The sequence below is a fragment of the Lampetra planeri genome, chromosome 65 (genome assembly GCF_965212315.1).
Source record: "Lampetra planeri chromosome 65, kcLamPlan1.2.h2, whole genome shotgun sequence".
Taxonomy (NCBI): Eukaryota; Metazoa; Chordata; class Hyperoartia; order Petromyzontiformes; family Petromyzontidae; genus Lampetra; species Lampetra planeri.
This window is the reverse complement of record NC_136171.1, coordinates 2,740,682-2,759,932: the sequence shown is the minus strand read 5'-3', so window position 1 is coordinate 2,759,932 and position 19,251 is coordinate 2,740,682. Positions and strand designations below refer to the sequence as shown.

General features: G+C 49.2%; 1 protein-coding gene across 1 annotated transcript; it reads right to left on the bottom strand.

Annotated features, from left to right (window-relative positions):
• Window positions 1–89: 89 nt before the first annotated feature.
• LOC144737143 (patatin-like phospholipase domain-containing protein 4) lies at window positions 90–18,609 on the bottom strand. The gene is made up of 9 exons (XM_078619853.1): window positions 18,489–18,609; window positions 14,969–15,071; window positions 12,832–12,905; window positions 12,311–12,470; window positions 10,817–10,896; window positions 7,862–7,997; window positions 6,428–6,493; window positions 4,684–4,866; window positions 90–3,930 (listed from the first exon to the last, which is right to left on the bottom strand). Exons 2-9 carry the CDS (start codon window positions 15,068–15,070, stop codon window positions 3,802–3,804), a joined length of 930 nt encoding a protein of 309 aa, XP_078475979.1. The 5' UTR covers window position 15,071; window positions 18,489–18,609; the 3' UTR covers window positions 90–3,801.
• Between the last annotated feature and the right edge of the window lie 642 nt (window positions 18,610–19,251).

The following is a 19,251-nucleotide window of genomic DNA, read 5'->3' as shown; positions in this document are numbered from 1 at the left end:
CAGTCGTTTGAATTGGCATGTCAACGAGTGGGTTAGGTGACGAAATGCATGCGCGGACAAACGACGTGACACTGTTTTTCCCACCAAAATGTTTGTAATTTATATTTTTTAATATAACAACAAAAACAAACAAGGCGTGAACTGATTTTTTAAAAGAGGAACGTACCAAAGAATCATTGTAAATCGAATTTACGTATACCGGGGGGCGTGGGAGGAGGGTACACCTACACTGTACATACATGATTACTTTCTAAAAGCTCTATTACACGTTGCTTTTGCGAGCCAAAGTAAAATAACAACTATTTTTTGTTGTTACATTTTAAACGACATTACGCTGAAAAACAAATTAGGAACAAACCCAATAAAAAAAATTAGGGGAAGCTTTAAATTGCTACGAACGGAAAGAGGAACCATGCAATAGAGGGGGAACTCATACAATCTAAGACACCACCTTGACGAATATACAATGTTCGATGGTATGTGACTGCACATCATGCGTAGGGGACATGTCTGGCTGGAAGAATCAAGATGATGGTGGAGGACGAGTCAGTGGTGGAATGGACAGCTAAAGAGAAAAAGAGAGAGATTGATTGATTGTGCCCTCGAGAGAATGACCAGCACACAGATTGGTGCGATAGGAAATCAGGCTAACGTGCAGGAAGAACGTCATTGTGGCAACGCATAGATTTCTGAGCGACGGCGACATCGTAAATTTGTAACTTCCCATGGACTTAGACAGAAATATGACATTTTACGGTGATGCCACTACTGCTGCTGCAGCATTGGCAATGAACGAAAACTGTGAACTATTTTCTGTTACCAAGCAAAGCGTTCCACGTGAGACTGTAAGTTTCCATGAAAGGCACACCCATAAATAACACAAATCAACACCACAGACACTGATGCGCCTCAAAAATCATTAAACAACTGCACACTGAAAAAAATGTGTCCAAGCATGTCTGGACCGATCATTTCATCTTTGAGGAAAGAAGGTTAATTGTTAATTATACATTTGATCGATATACTTTACAAGCCAAAACTCAAAGATACTATGAAAAAAACTGAACTATTTTTTATTTTACCAGTTAAGGCCCATAGATAGCCCGTACCCTACCCGTACCCGACGGGGTACGGGTAGGGTACGGGTATCGGGTACCTGATTGCGACCTCTGGGATGAAGCCATGTTGCAGGCGCGGGTGGGTTGATTCTAGGAACTTGAATTGTGAGAAGAGACAAGACGTTGGGAAATGAGTGACAAACGGTTACTCACCAGTGACTCACGGCCTACCCGTACCCGGCCGCACCAGGGTCGCAAACGGGTACCCGACCGGGTACGGGTAGCCGGGTATCGGGTAGAGTACGGGTATCAGGTACCCGGTTGCGACCTCTGAGGCAGGCACACAAGTGATTCGGTAGGTAGCTAGACAACTACGTAGGTAAGTAGTTAAGGTACGTAGTTCTGCGAATAGGCCGTCTGGTGTGGTCGACAAATCCCTGTGCAGCTGCAACCCCACACAACGCAACACACCTGAAGCGAGGGTCACGGTGAACATCTCGCTACCGTGGTGCGTAATTAACAACGGCAAATTCAACACATTTGTCAATAACAATGCATGGACTTAAAAGGAAATACATTTTAAAAGGCGACGTCTTGGGCAATGGCCCTTCATCAGAACAAGCAGGAGGTTTTGTGGCCACAGGAAGTTTTGTGGCCACAGAGAAAAATGGCTGACGGATGAGAATGCTGACGGAATGGCGGCAAGGTCATAATTCGAATCTGTAAATGGCGAGATAAACCAATTGCAATGACAACAAAAATCCCTCGGCTTGAAGAATTTTGCCAATCCACCAGTTCCTGAAGAACTGCATTGAACCACTTAGCTCGCTGATCTCGCCAAGGAGCATAAGCCACCATCATCACGCGAACTAAGGTCATCCTTGCAGTGTCGGCTTTTGGCTAAGCCCTCGAACAAAGATGGTCACCACTTGGCGTGGCGCTTTCAAATGCGCTTCTGCGGCTGTCTGGAACTGTGCTACCTTCCAATATTAGGAAGCTACTGGGAGCTATGCACTTTTAAATCATCTAGAATGACAAACTCATGTTTTTAGAAGTTTTTTGCCTTTAGTTTGTTGTCCTTCCTCCGTGTTTGGCTATGTATGGTCGTGCAAAAGAAGTTAAAAATTTTGGTCATCTTGTCTTGTCACCATGAGTAAATTGAGTAAATGTGTAGTGAGTTCAACTGACTCGCAGACGTACTCTTTGGAGGCAACACATTTATTAATACCAACAGACGGGGTAACTGCCCCTTAACAGAATAACAACCTATGGTGGTGGACCACCAGGATAACTGCACTAATTACACCGTAACTAACTACAATGGACCGGACCACAGCTTGGGTCCAGGTCCACGTGTTGGAGACTCTGTAGGACGTAGAACGTAGATTTATTCAGGATGAACAACAGCAGCTAGTCCCTCTGGGGGACCCGGCTTATATCCTCTGTGGTGTGGCTGGATCCGCCCTTGACCACGACCACCTTCTAGAATCCTCGAGCAGGATCTCGACCCTGACACGTGACCATCCCGAGCCCCCACTTGGGGCCCCTGTGTAGACTCAACCGGTCACGTGTCTTCTGGGGTCAACCAGAGTGCCACGGCCTATAGTAACCCCATTCCCATGGCCGGCAGTCTCACACCCTATGCTGTAGGTGTCGGCACTGCACGCCAAGCGTGGTGCCATCCAGCACTATAGATCAGCGCTCACCGAGCCCCTCGAAGGCCGGTACTGCACCCACATTCTAGTGGTGCCCGTGATGTCAATACACCGCACGCAGTGCCTCTCTGAGCCCGGCATTGCACAGTGACATCCGTGATGTCACTACACATGCAATGACGCAACAAGGCAACAAATGCACTGACGCAACAAGGCAATGGGGATACTAAAAGTACATGTGTGGTAAATTTAAACCAACCACAGTAGGCTTTCGCAACCAATATTGTTTATAAGAGGTTATTTTGGGTTATAACGCGCAAATATTAATGACGTTAAACCCGCCACCACTCGACAGCCAATTAGTAAGGTTTTCACTTAAAAAAAAACATGGCAATTCGTTATTAGTACAGCACACCGGTGTGTTGGAGAGTAAACCCAGAACTTTTGCAATTCGAGTACGACATTTTGCGAGTAACTACAAGCAGCCTCATCAGGTGACAGCCAGAGAATTGTGGAGAAATCCTCTTCCTGGTTCGGTCTTAAATAGAGGGTATTGATGTGATGTCATCACTTGTGAGCCAATCATATGCAAACACCAGAAGGGGGGGGGGTTAATGTAGTCATATAAATCTTGACTTAAAGCTTTCGTGACTGCAGGTATTCATATTCTTTGGGTCTTTCGGTAAAGTCATGTAGATAAAAAAAAGACAAAAAACAACGACGTTTCGATCACAACACAAACGATCATCAATTACAAAAAACTATAACGTTTAGATCGCAACACAAGCGATCGTTACCTGATCACTTAAGTAGTTTGCAAATGTGTCACGTGATAAGAAACGCGTTGCTACAAATCGTCCAGCAGATCGCTGGTGAGTAAGAGTCTGTCTCTACTGTGAGCAACTGGTTGCAGAGACGTCCGTGCATTTCAGTTGCACTCAACCGATTGCACACAACCGATTGCAGCAACTGATCACGCAGGTTGCGGACTCCGGGAGGGGGGGGGTTTGAGAACTATTACAACAACAAAAATGGACTATATCTACATTTATTTTATCGCTGCACACTCACACTGTGAAGCCGTTGTGTCAGTGAGCCTTGATCTGCTCCAGAAAATCCATCGCATCTCTATAGCCATCCTCGAAGTAGAGCTCCAGTTTCTTGCGCGACGGCGGAAAGAGCGCGTGCCAAAGGCGCTGCAGGTTGGCCATTCCCATCTGCATTCGCAGTCACACAGCAACAAAACAACGCAAGATTCAATCGGATCACCACCTGAGCGATCAGTTCCCGCAATTGGTTGTGTGCAACTGAAATACACGGACGTCTCTGCAACCAGTTGCTCACAGTAGAGGCAGACTCTTACTCTCCAGCGATCTGCCCGACGATTTGTAGCAACTCGTTTTTATCACGTGACACATTTTTAAACGGAACTGGTAATGGATACCCGTTTTTATTATTTTACCAGGTAAGGCCCGCACTGAGGCTATGTAGCGCTTCTTTTCAGAAGCGACCCTTACTATTACACATGATAGCTAAATGAAGTGGACAGATTATCGTCGTCATGACGTGGAAATATATAGCAGCAGCCAAATAACTCGAAAGGCGTAACGTCGATTCTAAATTTGGAGGGGAAAAAAACGGAGGACCTGGAGACAAATGAACGCAACCACGGGGAGAGAGAGAAACACGCAGACTCCAAATATACAACAGGTGTGGGGATCGGGATCGAACTCACGACCTCCTGTATACCAGGTGAGGTAGTTAACATCTCGCCACATGCGGCACCTTACGAAGTAACCCAAAAACAAACATGGATGGATGAGTATAAGAAAAGGCTTCACCCTTTCTGGCAATAAAACAGGTCTTAAGATCTTGTTTTTTTTTCTATTTTTCCCATCATTTTGATACTGAGAAAAAACAACAGGTCCCATACAGATATGGACGAGTTATAACTCGTGACTGATATTCACCTTGAAATCGAGGCCGGCGTACCGCAGGATGCGCCCGTCCGTCGGACAGATGCCGCGCGGACAGATGGCCTGCGTGCCCTCAAAAGGCGACACGCTGATGAGGCCTTGCGAGGCGGAGACTCCGCAGGGCTGGGCCAACTTGGGGAAGGGTTGATTGTCGGTTAACCCTCCGTCGCAGTACATCTGGGAAGGTGACGGCAAACAGCAGTGGTTAGAAGAAACGGGCCGCCAGATGTTATCTCCCTCGCCTGGTATGTAGGAGGTCTGGGGTTTGATCTATGACCCTGACGATGCCTGTTGTATATTTGGAGTTTGCAGTGTTTCTTCCTCTCGCCGTGGCCACGTGTGTTTTGATTATTTGGCTGTGACTATATATTTCCACGAGATAAGCCGCTTTGTTTAGCTATCATTTGTGGCCAGGTCACTTATGGAAAAAAAAGCCATATAGCTCAGTGGGTGTTAACTGGTAAATAAATTAGTTTAATATTCGTCAATTACTTGTAATGTTCCGAATCAGAATCTTTATTTATACTGGAGGATGAGATGAAGCTCTCTTTCACAGCTTTCCAGCAGGTGCAGGTCAGCAAGTTAAAACGGCAAACAATAACAAAACCCACCGCCTCCTTGTATACCAGGCGAGGTGGGTAACATCTTGCCACCAGGACGCATCCTGCCATTTCCCATTCCCGCTCGATTTATTTTGCTTTGACGACAGAGGTCGCAACCGGGTACCCGATACCCGTACCCTACCCGATACCCAGCTACCCGTACCCGGCCGGGTACGGGTACAGGTACCCATTTGCGACCCTGGTGCGGCCGGGTACGGGTACGGGTAGGCCGTGAGTCACTGGTGAGTAACCGTTTGTCACTCATTTCCCAACGTCTTGTCTCTTCTCACAATTCAAGTTCCTAGAATCAACCCACCCGCGCCTGCAACATGGCTTCATCGGCCAGAGGTCGCAATCAGGTACCCGATACCCGTACCCTACCCGTACCCGACCGGGTACGGGTACCCGGCCGGGTACGGGTAGGGTACGGGTACGGCCGGGTACGGGTACCCGTTTGCGACCCTGGTGCGGCCGGGTACGGGTACGGGTAAGGAATCAAAACCCGTTTGCGACCTCTGTTTGACGCCAACATCAGTGACCCTCTGTTCCCCGCTTTTATTATTTAAATTCCTCAAACTATTTGTCTTACTCCGAACCCACTTCTTTCCACAGCTCTCGAGCAAAATGATCTTCACAATCATTAAGAAGTATTAAGTTACATCTAAAAACTCACCTTTTACTTTTATAGTGTTATTTTTTTAATATGCATTCGAAAGTAATTTATTATAATGCAATTTTGTTTTGTATGGAATTTGCTTTTATTCTTCTTGTGATTGAGTCTATTAATAATATTTTTTAAATATCTATACAGCTCTTTGAATGGCATCCTTTGCACGAAATAGTGCGATAGAAATAAAGACTTAATTTATTTGATCTGGTAAGATTTGTATTATTTTATTATTTAAGGCCCGTGTCCTGGCGATCCGTCCAGAGTTTACACACATTTCAAGCGTGTCTTTTAAAGGCACGCAGGCGAATCTGTTTTTAAGAAAGACTATTAAAGAGCAGGTGGCCGTCGTTTCCAAGCTAGCAATTATTTTTTTGGACTGTCTGAGTGGAATATCACAGCGGGAATATTTCTGGGGGGTGTTCGGTGGGCAAGGGAGAGGGCGAGGAAGAAACGAAATCACATTTACCTCTCCTCTATAGCATATCCCAGAGATTCCCGAATAAAACGGAAAGAGGCAGCTTGCCAGCAGAACCTGGAGGAGAAGGAGGGCAGATGCAAATGCAGTGCTGATAGGTGAGCATTTAACGAGTGTGACAATTAAACTTTACTTTAGTTGTTTACGTGGTGGTTTAGTTACTGCAGATACATACTATTAACATTCCTTCTCTTTATTAATGCTACCCCTACTCCCTCCCTTTGATGCTGCTAATCCTGCATAATGCACGGGCATAATCACTTTAAACCCCTCGCCAAACCCCCTACGCATTTCACAAGTAGGGGTTGTCATTCAGACTTTGTCTTCTCGACAGACCTGTTCTTCACCTGAGGACGGCTGCTTGCGTTGTGGCCGAAACGTCGTGAGAATTATTTTATTATGTTTTATTATTATTATTTTATTATTTCCATTCTACGTGACTTTACCGAAAGAACCAAGAAGATGAATCCCTGCAGTCACGAAAGCTTTAAATAAAAATTTAAATTAACAATATACGCAAAACGCCAATGTGCATTTTGTACACCATAAGTTAGCAAAATAAATGTGCGAATATAAGTTGTTTCATCTATTTTTCTCTTTCACCGGTGGGGCCTAGCCTAGCCACACTGGGCCTCAGCAGGAATTTACGTACTTGTGCAAAACATTTCAACTTGTTTTTAAAGTAGTGGCAAGGAGATATTAACTACCTTGCCTGGTATGGAGGAGGTCGTGTGTTCCATCCCGACCTTGAACGCTTGCTGTATATTTAGAGTTTGCATGTTCTCCCCATGGTCGCGTGGATTTTCTCCGGGTCCTCCGGTTTTTACCTCCCCATTTAGAATCGACGTCACGCGTTTAAGTTTCGAGTGTTTGGCTGCTATACATTTCCACGTGATGATGAAAAGCCACTTTCGTTGAGCTATCAATTGTGGCCAGGTAAATTCTGAACATGAGCTACATGCAGTAGCAGTGGGCCTTACACCTGGTAAAATAAATAAGTAAATGTTCATAGTTTTTAAAGTAATTTTCTGCAGCTGATGGTGATGCTGATAATGATGTTTGCTCATCATAGCCGAGCCAGAATACCTCGCTGATCTCGTCGAGGAATATAAACCATCATCATCGCGTGAACTCCAGTCATCCTCGCAGCAGCAGTGGCTTTTGGCTGGCCATCGAACAAAGACTGTCGTCACCGCATGGTGTGGCGCTTTCGGATGCGCTTCTGTGGCCGTCTGGAATGCTCTTCCTTCCGATATTAGGAAGCCACTGGAGCTATGCACTTGTACATTTTCTAGATTGAAAACTAATTTCTTTAAAACTGCTTTTTGTGTTTAGTTTGTTGTCCTTCCCCCCTGCACCTCTGATTAGCACGGTTGCGTACGTATGGTGCGAAAGAAGTTCCAATGTACGTACACACTTACGTACCTGTATGAGCTCCTCTCTCGTGTCGAAGTCCGATATGATGCGGTTCTGTCCATCAGGAAGTCGAGTCACCGATATAAAGAGACGCCCGGTGGCCAGGGTGTGAGAGTCCAGTGGTAGAATCTGCTCCAGAATCTCTCTGTAAGGAACAAAGACGGATAACCCCCCACCATGTAGTAATGATAAGAATAACCGCACCTCCAATGAGCACGGTTGGCTCCTAGGTGTGAGGCATGCGTGTTCCCAATGCGTCTTCACTATATCGCGCCGTTCTTCCATTAGGAAACACTTTTGGCACGACTAGGAATATGCGCTGTTATAACGCTGAACGCGCACGCCGTTATGTGGAACGCCCGCACCGTTATAACGCGGAACGCGTACACCGTTACAATGCGCACACCGTTAATAACGCAAAACGAGCGCACCGTTATAGCGTCCCCCACTCCTCCTGATGCCGAGGGTAAATGGGCGAGGTTTAGCACTGTGGCTCATGCAGCTGAAATGGCTGCTATGGGTACACGCACGGTCCAGACCTCCCCAGAGACCCATGGCTGACAGAGGAGGTGTTCAGGCTGGCTGAGAACAAGCGACAGGCCCACTCTCACCGTCTACAGCATCCCATGTCAGAGAACGAGTTGGCTAACTGCAGCCTTCGCTCGGAGGTTCGGAGAGTCATGAGGCGCTGGAAGGATGGGAGGTGGTCGCGGTTCCTGAGAAGATGGAGTCTGCCTCAGTAGCTCATGATCACTCTGTAACTCCATCAAAACAGTAACTTGCAGCACCACACCTATCACCACTATTAGGGGAAAGAACGGTGATCTAATTTCCTACCCCCCAGGAACAGGTTTGTAAATTTGATGAGCATTTCTGAGGTCTTGGGGGAGGGGAAAATCCCTCAGCCTGGAACACATCATGGGGCAAAGTGGGGATGACCCTGCTGAGGCTGCGGTGCCTGAAATATTGAAGTAGTCGCCCCGTGTGAGTGGCTGGCTGAGGTGCTATCTCTTTTGGAAGTATAGAAGGCGATCCAGAGTCTGATGCCAGAAAAAGCACCGGGTGAACATTATCTCTCAGGCGAAATGCTGAGGGAGGGTGGCGTTTGTGCGCACGCTGTCCTACATGACATAATAACAATCTGGTGGTCCCCCTCTTTAAGAAGGGGACCGCAGACTGTAACAATTACAGGGGCATCTCACTCCTCAGTGTACCAGGAAAATTATTGGCAAGGGTTATTCAACATCGCCTTGCCAGGCACGCTGAGGAGAGGCTTGCAGAGCCCCAGTGTGATTATAAAAAACGGCAGTCCTGCACAGATGCCATATTTTCTGTCCATCTGCTACAGCAGAGGTGTAGGGAATTCCAACAAGACCTACATCTCTGCTTTATTGACCTGGTCAAGGCCTATGATACTAACAGTAGGCCTGGGCTTTGGATTGTTCTTTGTGCTTTCGGAGTCCCTGACTCTCTGCTCACAATCATTAAGGACCTTCATGATGGTGAGCGGGCCCTGGTAAAACTACGTGGCCGGGAGTCGGAGCCATTCCATGTTCATCTTGGGGTGCGACAGGGAAGTCCTCTGGCTCCCAAATTATGTATCATCTATTTCAACGACATAGTTCGTGAAGCTTTCCATGGCTGTATCGGAGGAATTTCCATCTGGTAAAGATACAATGGGAGGCTCATTGATGCCCGGGTGCGGTCAAGGGATTGCTCCCTATTGGTCAACCATGTTATGTATGCTGATAATCTGGTAATTGCTGTTCACTCAGAGGAGTTGGAGGCGATGTTGCTGAAATTGGAGCTTGCCATTAAGAGGTGGGGCCTTACCATCAACCCCACCAAAACTAAGCACCTGCCTGGTTGTTTTGTACCATCGGACACTCCACCTCCACAACTCCCAATTGGTGATGGGACAGTTGTGGAGAGTGTGGAGAGCGTGGAGAGTTTCCCATACCTGGGCAGTGTGCTCATGACCAGCTCTGGTGTAACAGCAGAGGTCTCACTCCGAATCAGTCGAGCGGCATTATAATTTCATCGGTTGCATAATGCTGTGTGGAAGCTACCTGGTCTGTCGCTCCACGCGAAGCTTCAGGTCTTCTCAGCCACAGTCATGCCCTCCCTTCTCTATGCTTGCGAAACGTGGACCCCCCTAATGGGACATTGACGGTTAGAAATATTTAGGCTGGCCTGCCTAGGTTTAACGAGGCTGGATTGTGTGAGGAGCTCACAATTCCTTGAAAGATCTGGACAAAGTCCCATCGGTGAGCTGCTCCAGCAGGCAAGGTTGCGTTGGCTGGGTCATGTAGCCAGCATGCCCAGCCACCGCATGCCTCAACAGCTTTTGTTCGGCCAGATAGAGGGGGGATAAACGGGCGCAGCACATGCTACATAAGAGATGGAGTGATGTGGTGGTACAAGAGGATTTGGAGCTGAGTGCCGTGCGGCTAAAACACAGCAAGCTGGCACAGTCAGTCGACCCATGGCACCTGGGTCTGCCCCGTCACCTCAAGCCAGCGGGCGTTCGAAATTTTACGTGGCCTCAACGTGCACATCGCCTGGCACAAGCGCCGTGGTGACGTCACCGCCACTTAGTGTGAATGGTGGTTGTTGTTATTGTGTGTGTGTCTGTGCGTGTCTCCGTGTGTGTGTGCATGTCTGTCTGTTTCCAGCGGAGCGGTAGTGTAGCGGTTAGCGCGTTGCACTACTAGGAACCCGGCGACACAAGTTCGATTCCCGCTCACAGCCACCAACACCAGTGACGATTATCTGAACCGGTCCTGGGCCTTCTCCCCTAGGTCGACTCAGCCTAAAATGAGTACCTAGGAGTGGCGGAGTGGCGTAAACATCACCACTGGTGTGCCGTATCGGCATTCGTATGTGCTACTCGCTAACAGCACTTGCCCCAACAGTCTGTCAAGGCTACACGGGAGATCTTTGTCTTTGTTTGTTCTCACACACCTCAGCTTGGGAATGAGTCTGAAACTCAGGGTAGCTCCGTGTCCTTGCACTGCGCACGAACTCACCATCGACGACATTTCCTGGAACACACAAAAGGAACAGACAAAGACAAAGATCCCCCACTGTGGAGCCTTTGAGTGAGTGTACAGGTGAGTGAGTGTACAGGTGAGTGAGTGAGTGTACAGGTGAGTGAGTGTACAGGTGAGTGAGTGAGTGTACGGGTGAGTGAGTACAGGTGAGTGAGTGTACAGGTGAGTGAGTGTACAGGTGAGTGAGTGTACAGGTGAGTGAGTGTACAGGTGAGTGTACAGGTGAGTGAGTGAGTGAGTGTACAGGTGAGTGAGTGAGGGAGTGAGTGTACAGGTGAGTGAGTGTACAGGTGAGTGAGTGTACAGGTGAGTAAGTGAGTGAGTGTACGGGTGAGTGAGTGTACAGGTGAGTGAGTGTCCAGGTGAGTGTACAGGTAAGTGAGTGTACGGGTGAGTGAGTGTACAGGTGAGTGAGTGTACAGGTGAGTGAGTGTACAGGTGAGTGAGTGAGTGAGTGTACAGGTGAGTGAGTGAGTGAGTGAGTGAGTGAGGGAGTGAGGGAGTGGGTGAGTGAGTGTACGAGTGAGTGTACAGGTGAGTGAGTGAGTGTACAGGTGAGTGAGTGTACAGGTGAGTAAGTGAGTGAGTGTACGGGTGAGTGAGTGTACAGGTGAGTGAGTGTACAGGTGAGTGAGTGAGTGTACAGGTCAGTGAGTGAGTGTACAGGTGAGTGAGTGTACAGGTGAGTGAGTGTACAGGTGAGTGAGTGAGTGAGTGGGTGTACAGGTGAGTGGGTGAGTGAGTGGGTGAGTGAGTGTACAGGTGAGTGAGTGTATAGGTGAGTGAGTGAGTGTACAGGTGAGTGAGTGTACAGGTGAGTAAGTGAGTGAGTGTACGGGTGAGTGAGTGTACAGGTGAGTGAGTGTACAGGTGAGTGAGTGCACAGGTGAGTGAGTGTACAGGTGAGTGAGTGTACAGGTGAGTGAGTGAGTGTACATGTGAGTGAGTGTACAGGTGAGTGAGTGTACAGGTGAGTGAGTGAGTGTACATGTGAGTGAGTGTACAGGTGAGTGAGTGTACAGGTGAGTGAGTGTACAGGTGAGTGAGTGTACAGGTGAGTGAGTGAGTGTACAGGTGAGTGAGTGTACAGGTGAGTGAGTGTACAGGTGAGTGAGTGAGTGGGTGGGTGTACAGGTGAGTGGGTGAGTGAGTGGGTGAGTGAGTGTACAGGTGAGTGAGTGTATAGGTGAGTGAGTGAGTGTACAGGTGAGTGAGTGTACAGGTGAGTAAGTGAGTGAGTGTACGGGTGAGTGAGTGTACAGGTGAGTGAGTGTACAGGTGAGTGAGTGCACAGGTGAGTGAGTGTACAGGTGAGTGAGTGTACAGGTGAGTGAGTGAGTGTACATGTGAGTGAGTGTACAGGTGAGTGAGTGTACAGGTGAGTGAGTGAGTGAGTGTGAGCCACCTTGCTCCTGTGAGGAGCCAGGGTGAGCAGGGCTGCTGCCAGTGAGCCGCTGGAGGAGCCGGCCGCGTGAGTGATGGGCACGCCGTTCACGTGCAGAGCCGTGCAGACTCCGAGTTGGTAGGGCAACAGGAACCCAGCACCGGGCATGGACACCGACCAGCTTACCAACAAAGGGACCGTCCATAAATGACGTCACGCGATTTTGGACGATTTTTGACCCCCCCCCCTCCACCCCCAAAAAGTAAAACATGCTTCAAATCGCTTTAAACTATTGTCATGGTAGTGCGTATTTAATGTGACGCTGCACTCTGATGTTGTAGGAGAAAACATTTATTAAAAAGTCTATTTAATCAAGTAGAACGTGTTGTCTATATTTATTTAAAATTGTACATTTTGATGTGACGTCACATTTCTCAACCCCCCCCCCCCCCCTCGTCACACATCGTCACAAATGTCTGACCCCCCCCCCCACCATAGGTGCGTGACGTCATTTATGGACGGCCCCAAAGCACTTAATTTACCTTTCGATATTTTCTCTCTTTCTGCAAACTCGTTCATCTCCCGGCTCCGCGTCGTCGTTCAATTCAAACGCATCCTGAAATCGACGAAAGATACGAGGGGGTTTTATTTGTTGTTAAATGTGTCAACAAAGCAAAACAATCATCGACAGCCCATCGAGCAAAGGGGGAAGTCGTCGCCATCGCCGCGCGGCGCATCCAAGATGCGCCGCTCCCTGCGGCCGTCTGGAACGCGCTCTTCCTTCCGATAGGGGCCGTCCATAAATAACGTCAAGCGATTTTGGACGATTTTTGACCCCCCCCCCCCCTCGTCATACGGCGTCACAAAAAGTCAGACCCCCCCCCCCTCAAATATGACGTCACAAAGCTCTGCCCCCCCCCAAAAAAAATAAAACATGCTTCAAATCGCTTTAAACTATTGGCATTGTAGTGCGTATTCAATGTGGCGCTGCACTCTGATGTTGTAGGAGAAAACATTTATCAAAACGTCTATTTAATTAAGTAGAACGTGTTGTCTATATTTATTTAAAGTTGTACATTTTGATGTGACGTCACATTTCTCCCCCCCCCCCTCCTCGTCACACATCGTCACAAATGTCTGACCCCCCCCCCCCCCCCCAGGTGCGTGACGTCATTTATGGACGGCCCCTTAGCCACACGTACTCATTTATGGACGGCCCTAAATTATAAAGCCACTGCGAGTTTCGCTGCACTTTTAAATCAGCAACATCTTCGTCATCCAGATTGACAAACTCAATTCTCCAGGGCTGCTTTTTGTGAGTAGCGCGGGGTTGGTTACTTACGGCGCCAAAGAAGTTCAACAACATCCACACGTTGAGATGCATTGCCTCTTGCGGGTCGACATTCAGAATTTTCGAACCAGGGCAGAGGGTTTCTGTGAGTGTGTGTGAGCGTGTGGATGTATGTGCATGCGTGTGTGTATATGTGTATGCGTGTGCGTACGTGTATGTGTGAGCGTGTGTGGGTGCGTGTGGATGTGTGTGCGTGTGGATGTGTGGATGTGTGCGCGTGTGGATGCGTGTGCATGTGTATGCGTGTGTGTATGTGTGTGTGTACGTGTCTGTGTGAGCGTGTGTGGGTGCGTGTGGATGTGTGTGCGTGTGGATGTGTGTGCGTGTGGATGTGTGTGCATGTGTGCGTGTGGATGCGTGTGCATGTGTGTGCATGTGCGTGCATGTGTGTGCGTGTATGTGTGTGAGCGTGTGTGGGTGCGTGTGGATGTGTGTGCGTGTGGCTTTGTGTGCAACGTTGGGGCTGAACAATTTGGGGGAAATCTCTTATTGCGATGTGTCTGACATGTTGCGATTTGATTTGCGATTACATTTTTATAAAGTCAAGCTTCAGTTCAATACTCACTGTGTAATAGATTTAAAACATGTGATGGAGCATTACCACATGATACCATCAAAATATGAACTGCTCTATATATTCTAATGCAAGGATGACAACGTAAAAGATATTAATTGCTTCCAACGTGTATTTATTAAAATGTTTAATTGAAATAAAACAATCAAACATAGAACAATTGTTAAGTTGAATAAATAAAGTTATAATAATAGGACTTTAAAAATCGCGAAAAATCGAAGCCTTTGCGATTTGCTAAGCGCATTGTTTCAAATGGCGATTTAGATTTGAAATCGATTGATCGTTCAGCCCAAGTGTGCGTGTGGATGTGTGTGTGTGTGGGGAGCGGTAGTGTAGAGGTTAGCGCTACGAATCTGGCGACCCGAGTTCGATTCCCGCTTACGGCCAAAATCAGTGACGATTATCTAAACGGGTCTCCCCTAGGTCGACTCAGCCTCAAATGAGTACCTGGTGCGATGTGTAAACATCGCCACTGGGGGGACAAAGGCGGCTGGGCGGTGGTACTGGTCACCCACCCCCTCGTGTGCCATGCCAGCCTTCATAGGTGCTCGCTAACAGCACTTGCCCCAACAGTCTGTTTCAGGCTATAAGGGGGATCTTTGTCTTTTTGTGTGCATGCACATGTGTGTGTGTGCACGTGTGTGTGTGTGCACGTGTGTGTGTGTGTGCGTGCACGTGTGTGTGTGCGTGCACGTGTGTGTGTGTGCGTGCACGTGTGTGTGTGTGTGCGTGCGTGTGCATGCACTCAGCTCACCCTGATGGTGAACAATGCTGCATTGACGAACGCTCGCGTGATGATTACCAGAGAACACGCGGCATACATCAGTGCCTTGCAAAACACAATAATAGCTTCCATCCTGTACACACAGCAAGACAAAGATCCCCCGTATAGCCATTAGCAGGCTGTTGAGGGCAAGTGCTGTTTGCGAGCAGCGCCTATGAAGGTCAGAATGGCACACGAGGGCTGGGTGGCCAGCACCACGCACGCCCGCCCGCCTTTGTCTTCCCAGTGGCGATGTTTACACACCGCACCAGGTACTCATTTGAGGCTGGGTCGACCTAGGGAAGGCCCAGGACCGGTGCAGATAATCGTCACCGGTGTTGGCCGTGAGCGGGAATCGAACCTGGGTGGCCAGGTTCGTAGCACACGCAGACACACGCACACACAGACACACGCACACACAGACACACACACGGACCCACAGACACACGCACACATAGACACTTGCCCACGTAGACATACACACAGACACACACGCACACACGCACACATACACACACGCACACATAAATAGACACATTCACACGCAGACATACACACAGACACATACGTACACACAGATTCCTATAATCAGGCCACTATCGGGGGGAAAAGGACCCAACGCATTCGCCAATAACAAGCAGTGTGCATCGCCTCGAAACGGACACGTGCTGGGCGACGTTTCGGGCAACGACCCTATGCCGTGGCACATAAACAGAGAGAGAGATGGATGATAAGAGTTTAGAGGGCCATGATGAGAGTTGCATTTCCAAATTATTTCGTGATCAGTTTTCAAATTGGTATGTGCATACCTGTCAATCCCGGATCAGTCCCCTATCTTATGAGAGACCAAATCAGACCTTATTGATCACCCCGTGCCCTTCTAGATCTCAACGTTCATCCTATACACTATACACTACTTAATCGGGCCCTTATACAACCGGTGCCAGGTACAATAACTCATTTACAGCTCAGTCATTTTCCGAAATTGCTCGCCACATTCATGCTGGGCGCCGCGGTTGCTAGGAGATGTTAACTACTTCGCCTGATATACAGGAGGTCGCGGATTCCGATCCTGACCCTGACGCCTGCTGCTGTATATTCGGAGTTTGCGGAATCTCTCTCTCTCTCTTCCCATGGTCCCGTGGGTTTTTTTCTCCTCGTCCACTGGTTTTTCCTTCCACGTTTAGCATCACAATGATGCGTTTAGAGTTACCGTATTTAATTGATATGAATGTCTACGTGATAATGATGATGATAAGTCCACTTCGTTGAGCGAGCATTTGTGATGGCCAACGTCGCTTCTGAAGAAGAGTTGTAGAGCTCAGTGGGACCCTTACCTGGAAAATTACAAATTAAAAGTTTATACTTTGGTTTGTAGTTGAGTTTGGGCGCGAGCACACTACACCACACTTTACCCCACCCCACCACACTTTACCCCACCACACTTTACCCCACCACACTTCACTTTACCCCACCACACTTCACTTTACCCCACCACACTTCACTTTACCCCACCACACCACACTTTACCCCACCACACCACACTTTACCCCACCACACTTTACCCCACCACACCACACTTTACCCCACCACACTTTACCCCACCACACCACACTTCACCCCACCACACCACACTTCACCCCACCTGCCCATCAGAAAGGTCATTTGCGACGGAAGCCCGTGGCACTGCTCGCAAGAGTCGGCCGACAGAGGCGGCGGCGGTGGCGGCTGGAGGATGTCGCTACAATCGAGGATGTAGCTACAACCCAGCTCGTTCTCATTGGGTTGTTGATACGGGACAGGCTCCCCCGCTGAGCTGCACAGCTCATTCTCAGAAGCGGCCCTGCCTATCGCCAAATGATAGCGGCCGAACGAGGTGGCCGGCGGCTTATCGCCATCATTGCGGAAATGTGTGACAGCATGACAAGTGAGTGACTCTCCGGGCGCGTGACGTTGATTCTAAATAACCTCCTGTAGACCAGGCAAGGTAGTTAACATATCGTAGCCACCGTGATGATAATGAGAGAGAGAGAGACACCGAAACTCCAAATATACAGCAGGCGTCAGGGTCGGGATCGAAGCCACGACCTCCTGCAGACCAGGCGAGGTAGTTAACATCTTCTAGCCACCGTGATGATGATGAGAGAGAGACACAAACTCCAAATATACAGCAGGCGTCAGGGTCGGGATCGATGCCACGACCTCCTGTAGACCAGGCGAGGTAGTTAACATCTTCTAGCCACCGTGATGATGATAAGAGAGAGACACGCAAACTCCAAATATACATCAGCAGGCGTCAGGGTTGGCATTGAACCCCACGACCTCCCGCACACACCACCCAGGTGAGAGAGCGAGAGAGAGGGAGGGAGCGAGTCAAGTTAGGCGGACGTTGACTTGAGCAGATTATAGTGGCGTAGGGCAATGGGTCATTGCTGTTACTGCCCCCTGATAGATTAGCCCATGATTCATTTATTGCTGCCCCACTCAAGGATGTTGTAACAGCAGCACCACCTCGCACCACGCACCGTGTTTTACAACCCGGAGCGAGGTTCGCCAGGTTCGACTCCACCAATGCGGAGGGGGCGGAATTCACGATGGCTAGGAGATGCTAACTACCTCGCCTGGTCTACAGGAGGTCGTGGGTTCGATCCCGACCCTGACGCCTGCTGCTGTATATTTGGAGTTTGCGTGTCTCTCATCATCATCACGGTGGTTATGAGATGTTAACTTCCTCGCCTGGTACGCAGGAGGTCGTGGGTTCGATCCAGACCCTGACGCCTGCTGCTGTATATTTGGAGTTTGCGTCTCTCTCTCATCATCATCACGGTGGCTAGATGTTAACTACCTCGCCTGGTACGCAGGAGGTCGTGGGTTCGATCCAGACCCTGACGCCTGCTGCTGTATATTTGGAGTTTGCGTCTCTCTCATCATCATCACGGTGGCTAGGAGATGTTAACTACCTCGCTTGGTCTACAGGGGGTCGTGGGTTCGATCCCGACCCTTACGCCTGCTGCTGTATATATGGAGTTTGCGGTGTCTCCCTGTCTCTCTCCTCTGTGCTCGCGTGGATTTTTTTTTTCCTCCGGCTCCTCCAGTTTTTTTGCCCTCCCCGACACATTTAAAATCAACATCGCGCGTTCATAGATCATGTGGCTGCTGCTACACATTTCCACACGTTAACAATCCCACTTCATTGTGATATACAGGTCGCTTGTTTAAAAAAAAGAATAACTAACAGCTCAGTGGGCTTTTATACCCGGTAAAATAAAAGTTACATATTCTTCTTCTTGGTTCTTTCGGTAAAGTCACTTGACTTTACCGAAAGAACCAAGAAGATGAATCCCTGCAGTCACGAAAGCTTTAAATCGAAATTTACATATTCTTTTGAAGTTTGAAACTGACGTCAACTGAAAGAGCGTCAAAACTCGCTGCTGATTAAATAATCCACGCACGGGATAACCCTCATCCATCTGTGGATTGACAGTCGGAGTTTGACTCGACACTCACTCACCTGCTCACCTGTGTGACGGTGTCGTCAAGGTGGGTCTTGCTCGTGCCCGTCGACGCCCGACAGACGACACGACCGAAGTGACCCCTCCGACTGAGACAGACACTGACCCCCTGACAACACGCGACAGCGGGGAAAACCGGGCGAGCCACCCACACACCCCATACCACACCAACCCCCTCTCTTTATCACCCACCCACCATCTCTACCACCCACACACCCCATACCACACCAACCCCCTCTACCACCCACCCCCTCTACCACCCACCCACCCCCTTCCACACCAACCCTCTCTACCACCCACCCACCCTCTCTACCACCCACCCACCCCCTACCACACCAACCCTCTCTACCACCCACCCACCTCCTTCCACACCAACCCTCTCTTCCACTGACCCCCTTGCACACCAACCCTCTCTACCACCCACCCACCCTCTCTACCACCCACCCACCCACCCTCGCTACCACCCACCCACCAACCCTCGCTACCACCCACCCACCAACCCTCTCTACCACCCACCCACCCACCCACCCTCTCTACCACCCACCCACCAACCCTCTCTACCACCCACCCACCCACCCTCTCTACCACCCACCCACCCTACCACCCACCCCCTCTCTACCCCCCACCCACCACCCACGACCCTCCCACAGTCTCAGGGGCGGTGTCACGGACCCAGCCGTAGCGCGGTTCGCAGCCCGTTCTCTGTTGCAGCAGCAGAAGTAGCAAGAGGATTCGTGGTTCGAACTTCGGGGGCCGCCCTGG

Bases quoted from the DNA above. Each gene is read 5' to 3' on its own strand.
- LOC144737143 (XM_078619853.1), bottom strand. From the start codon at position 15,070: ATGGAAGCTATTATTGTGTTTTGCAAGGCACTGATGTATGCCGCGTGT. The intron at 12,906-14,968 runs GTGAGCTGAGTG...CGTCGATTTCAG, and splicing joins CAGCATTGTTCACCATCAGG to GATGCGTTTGAATTGAACGA. The intron at 4,867-6,427 runs GTAAATGTGATT...TCACCTTCCCAG, and splicing joins GGATATGCTATAGAGGAGAG to ATGTACTGCGACGGAGGGTT.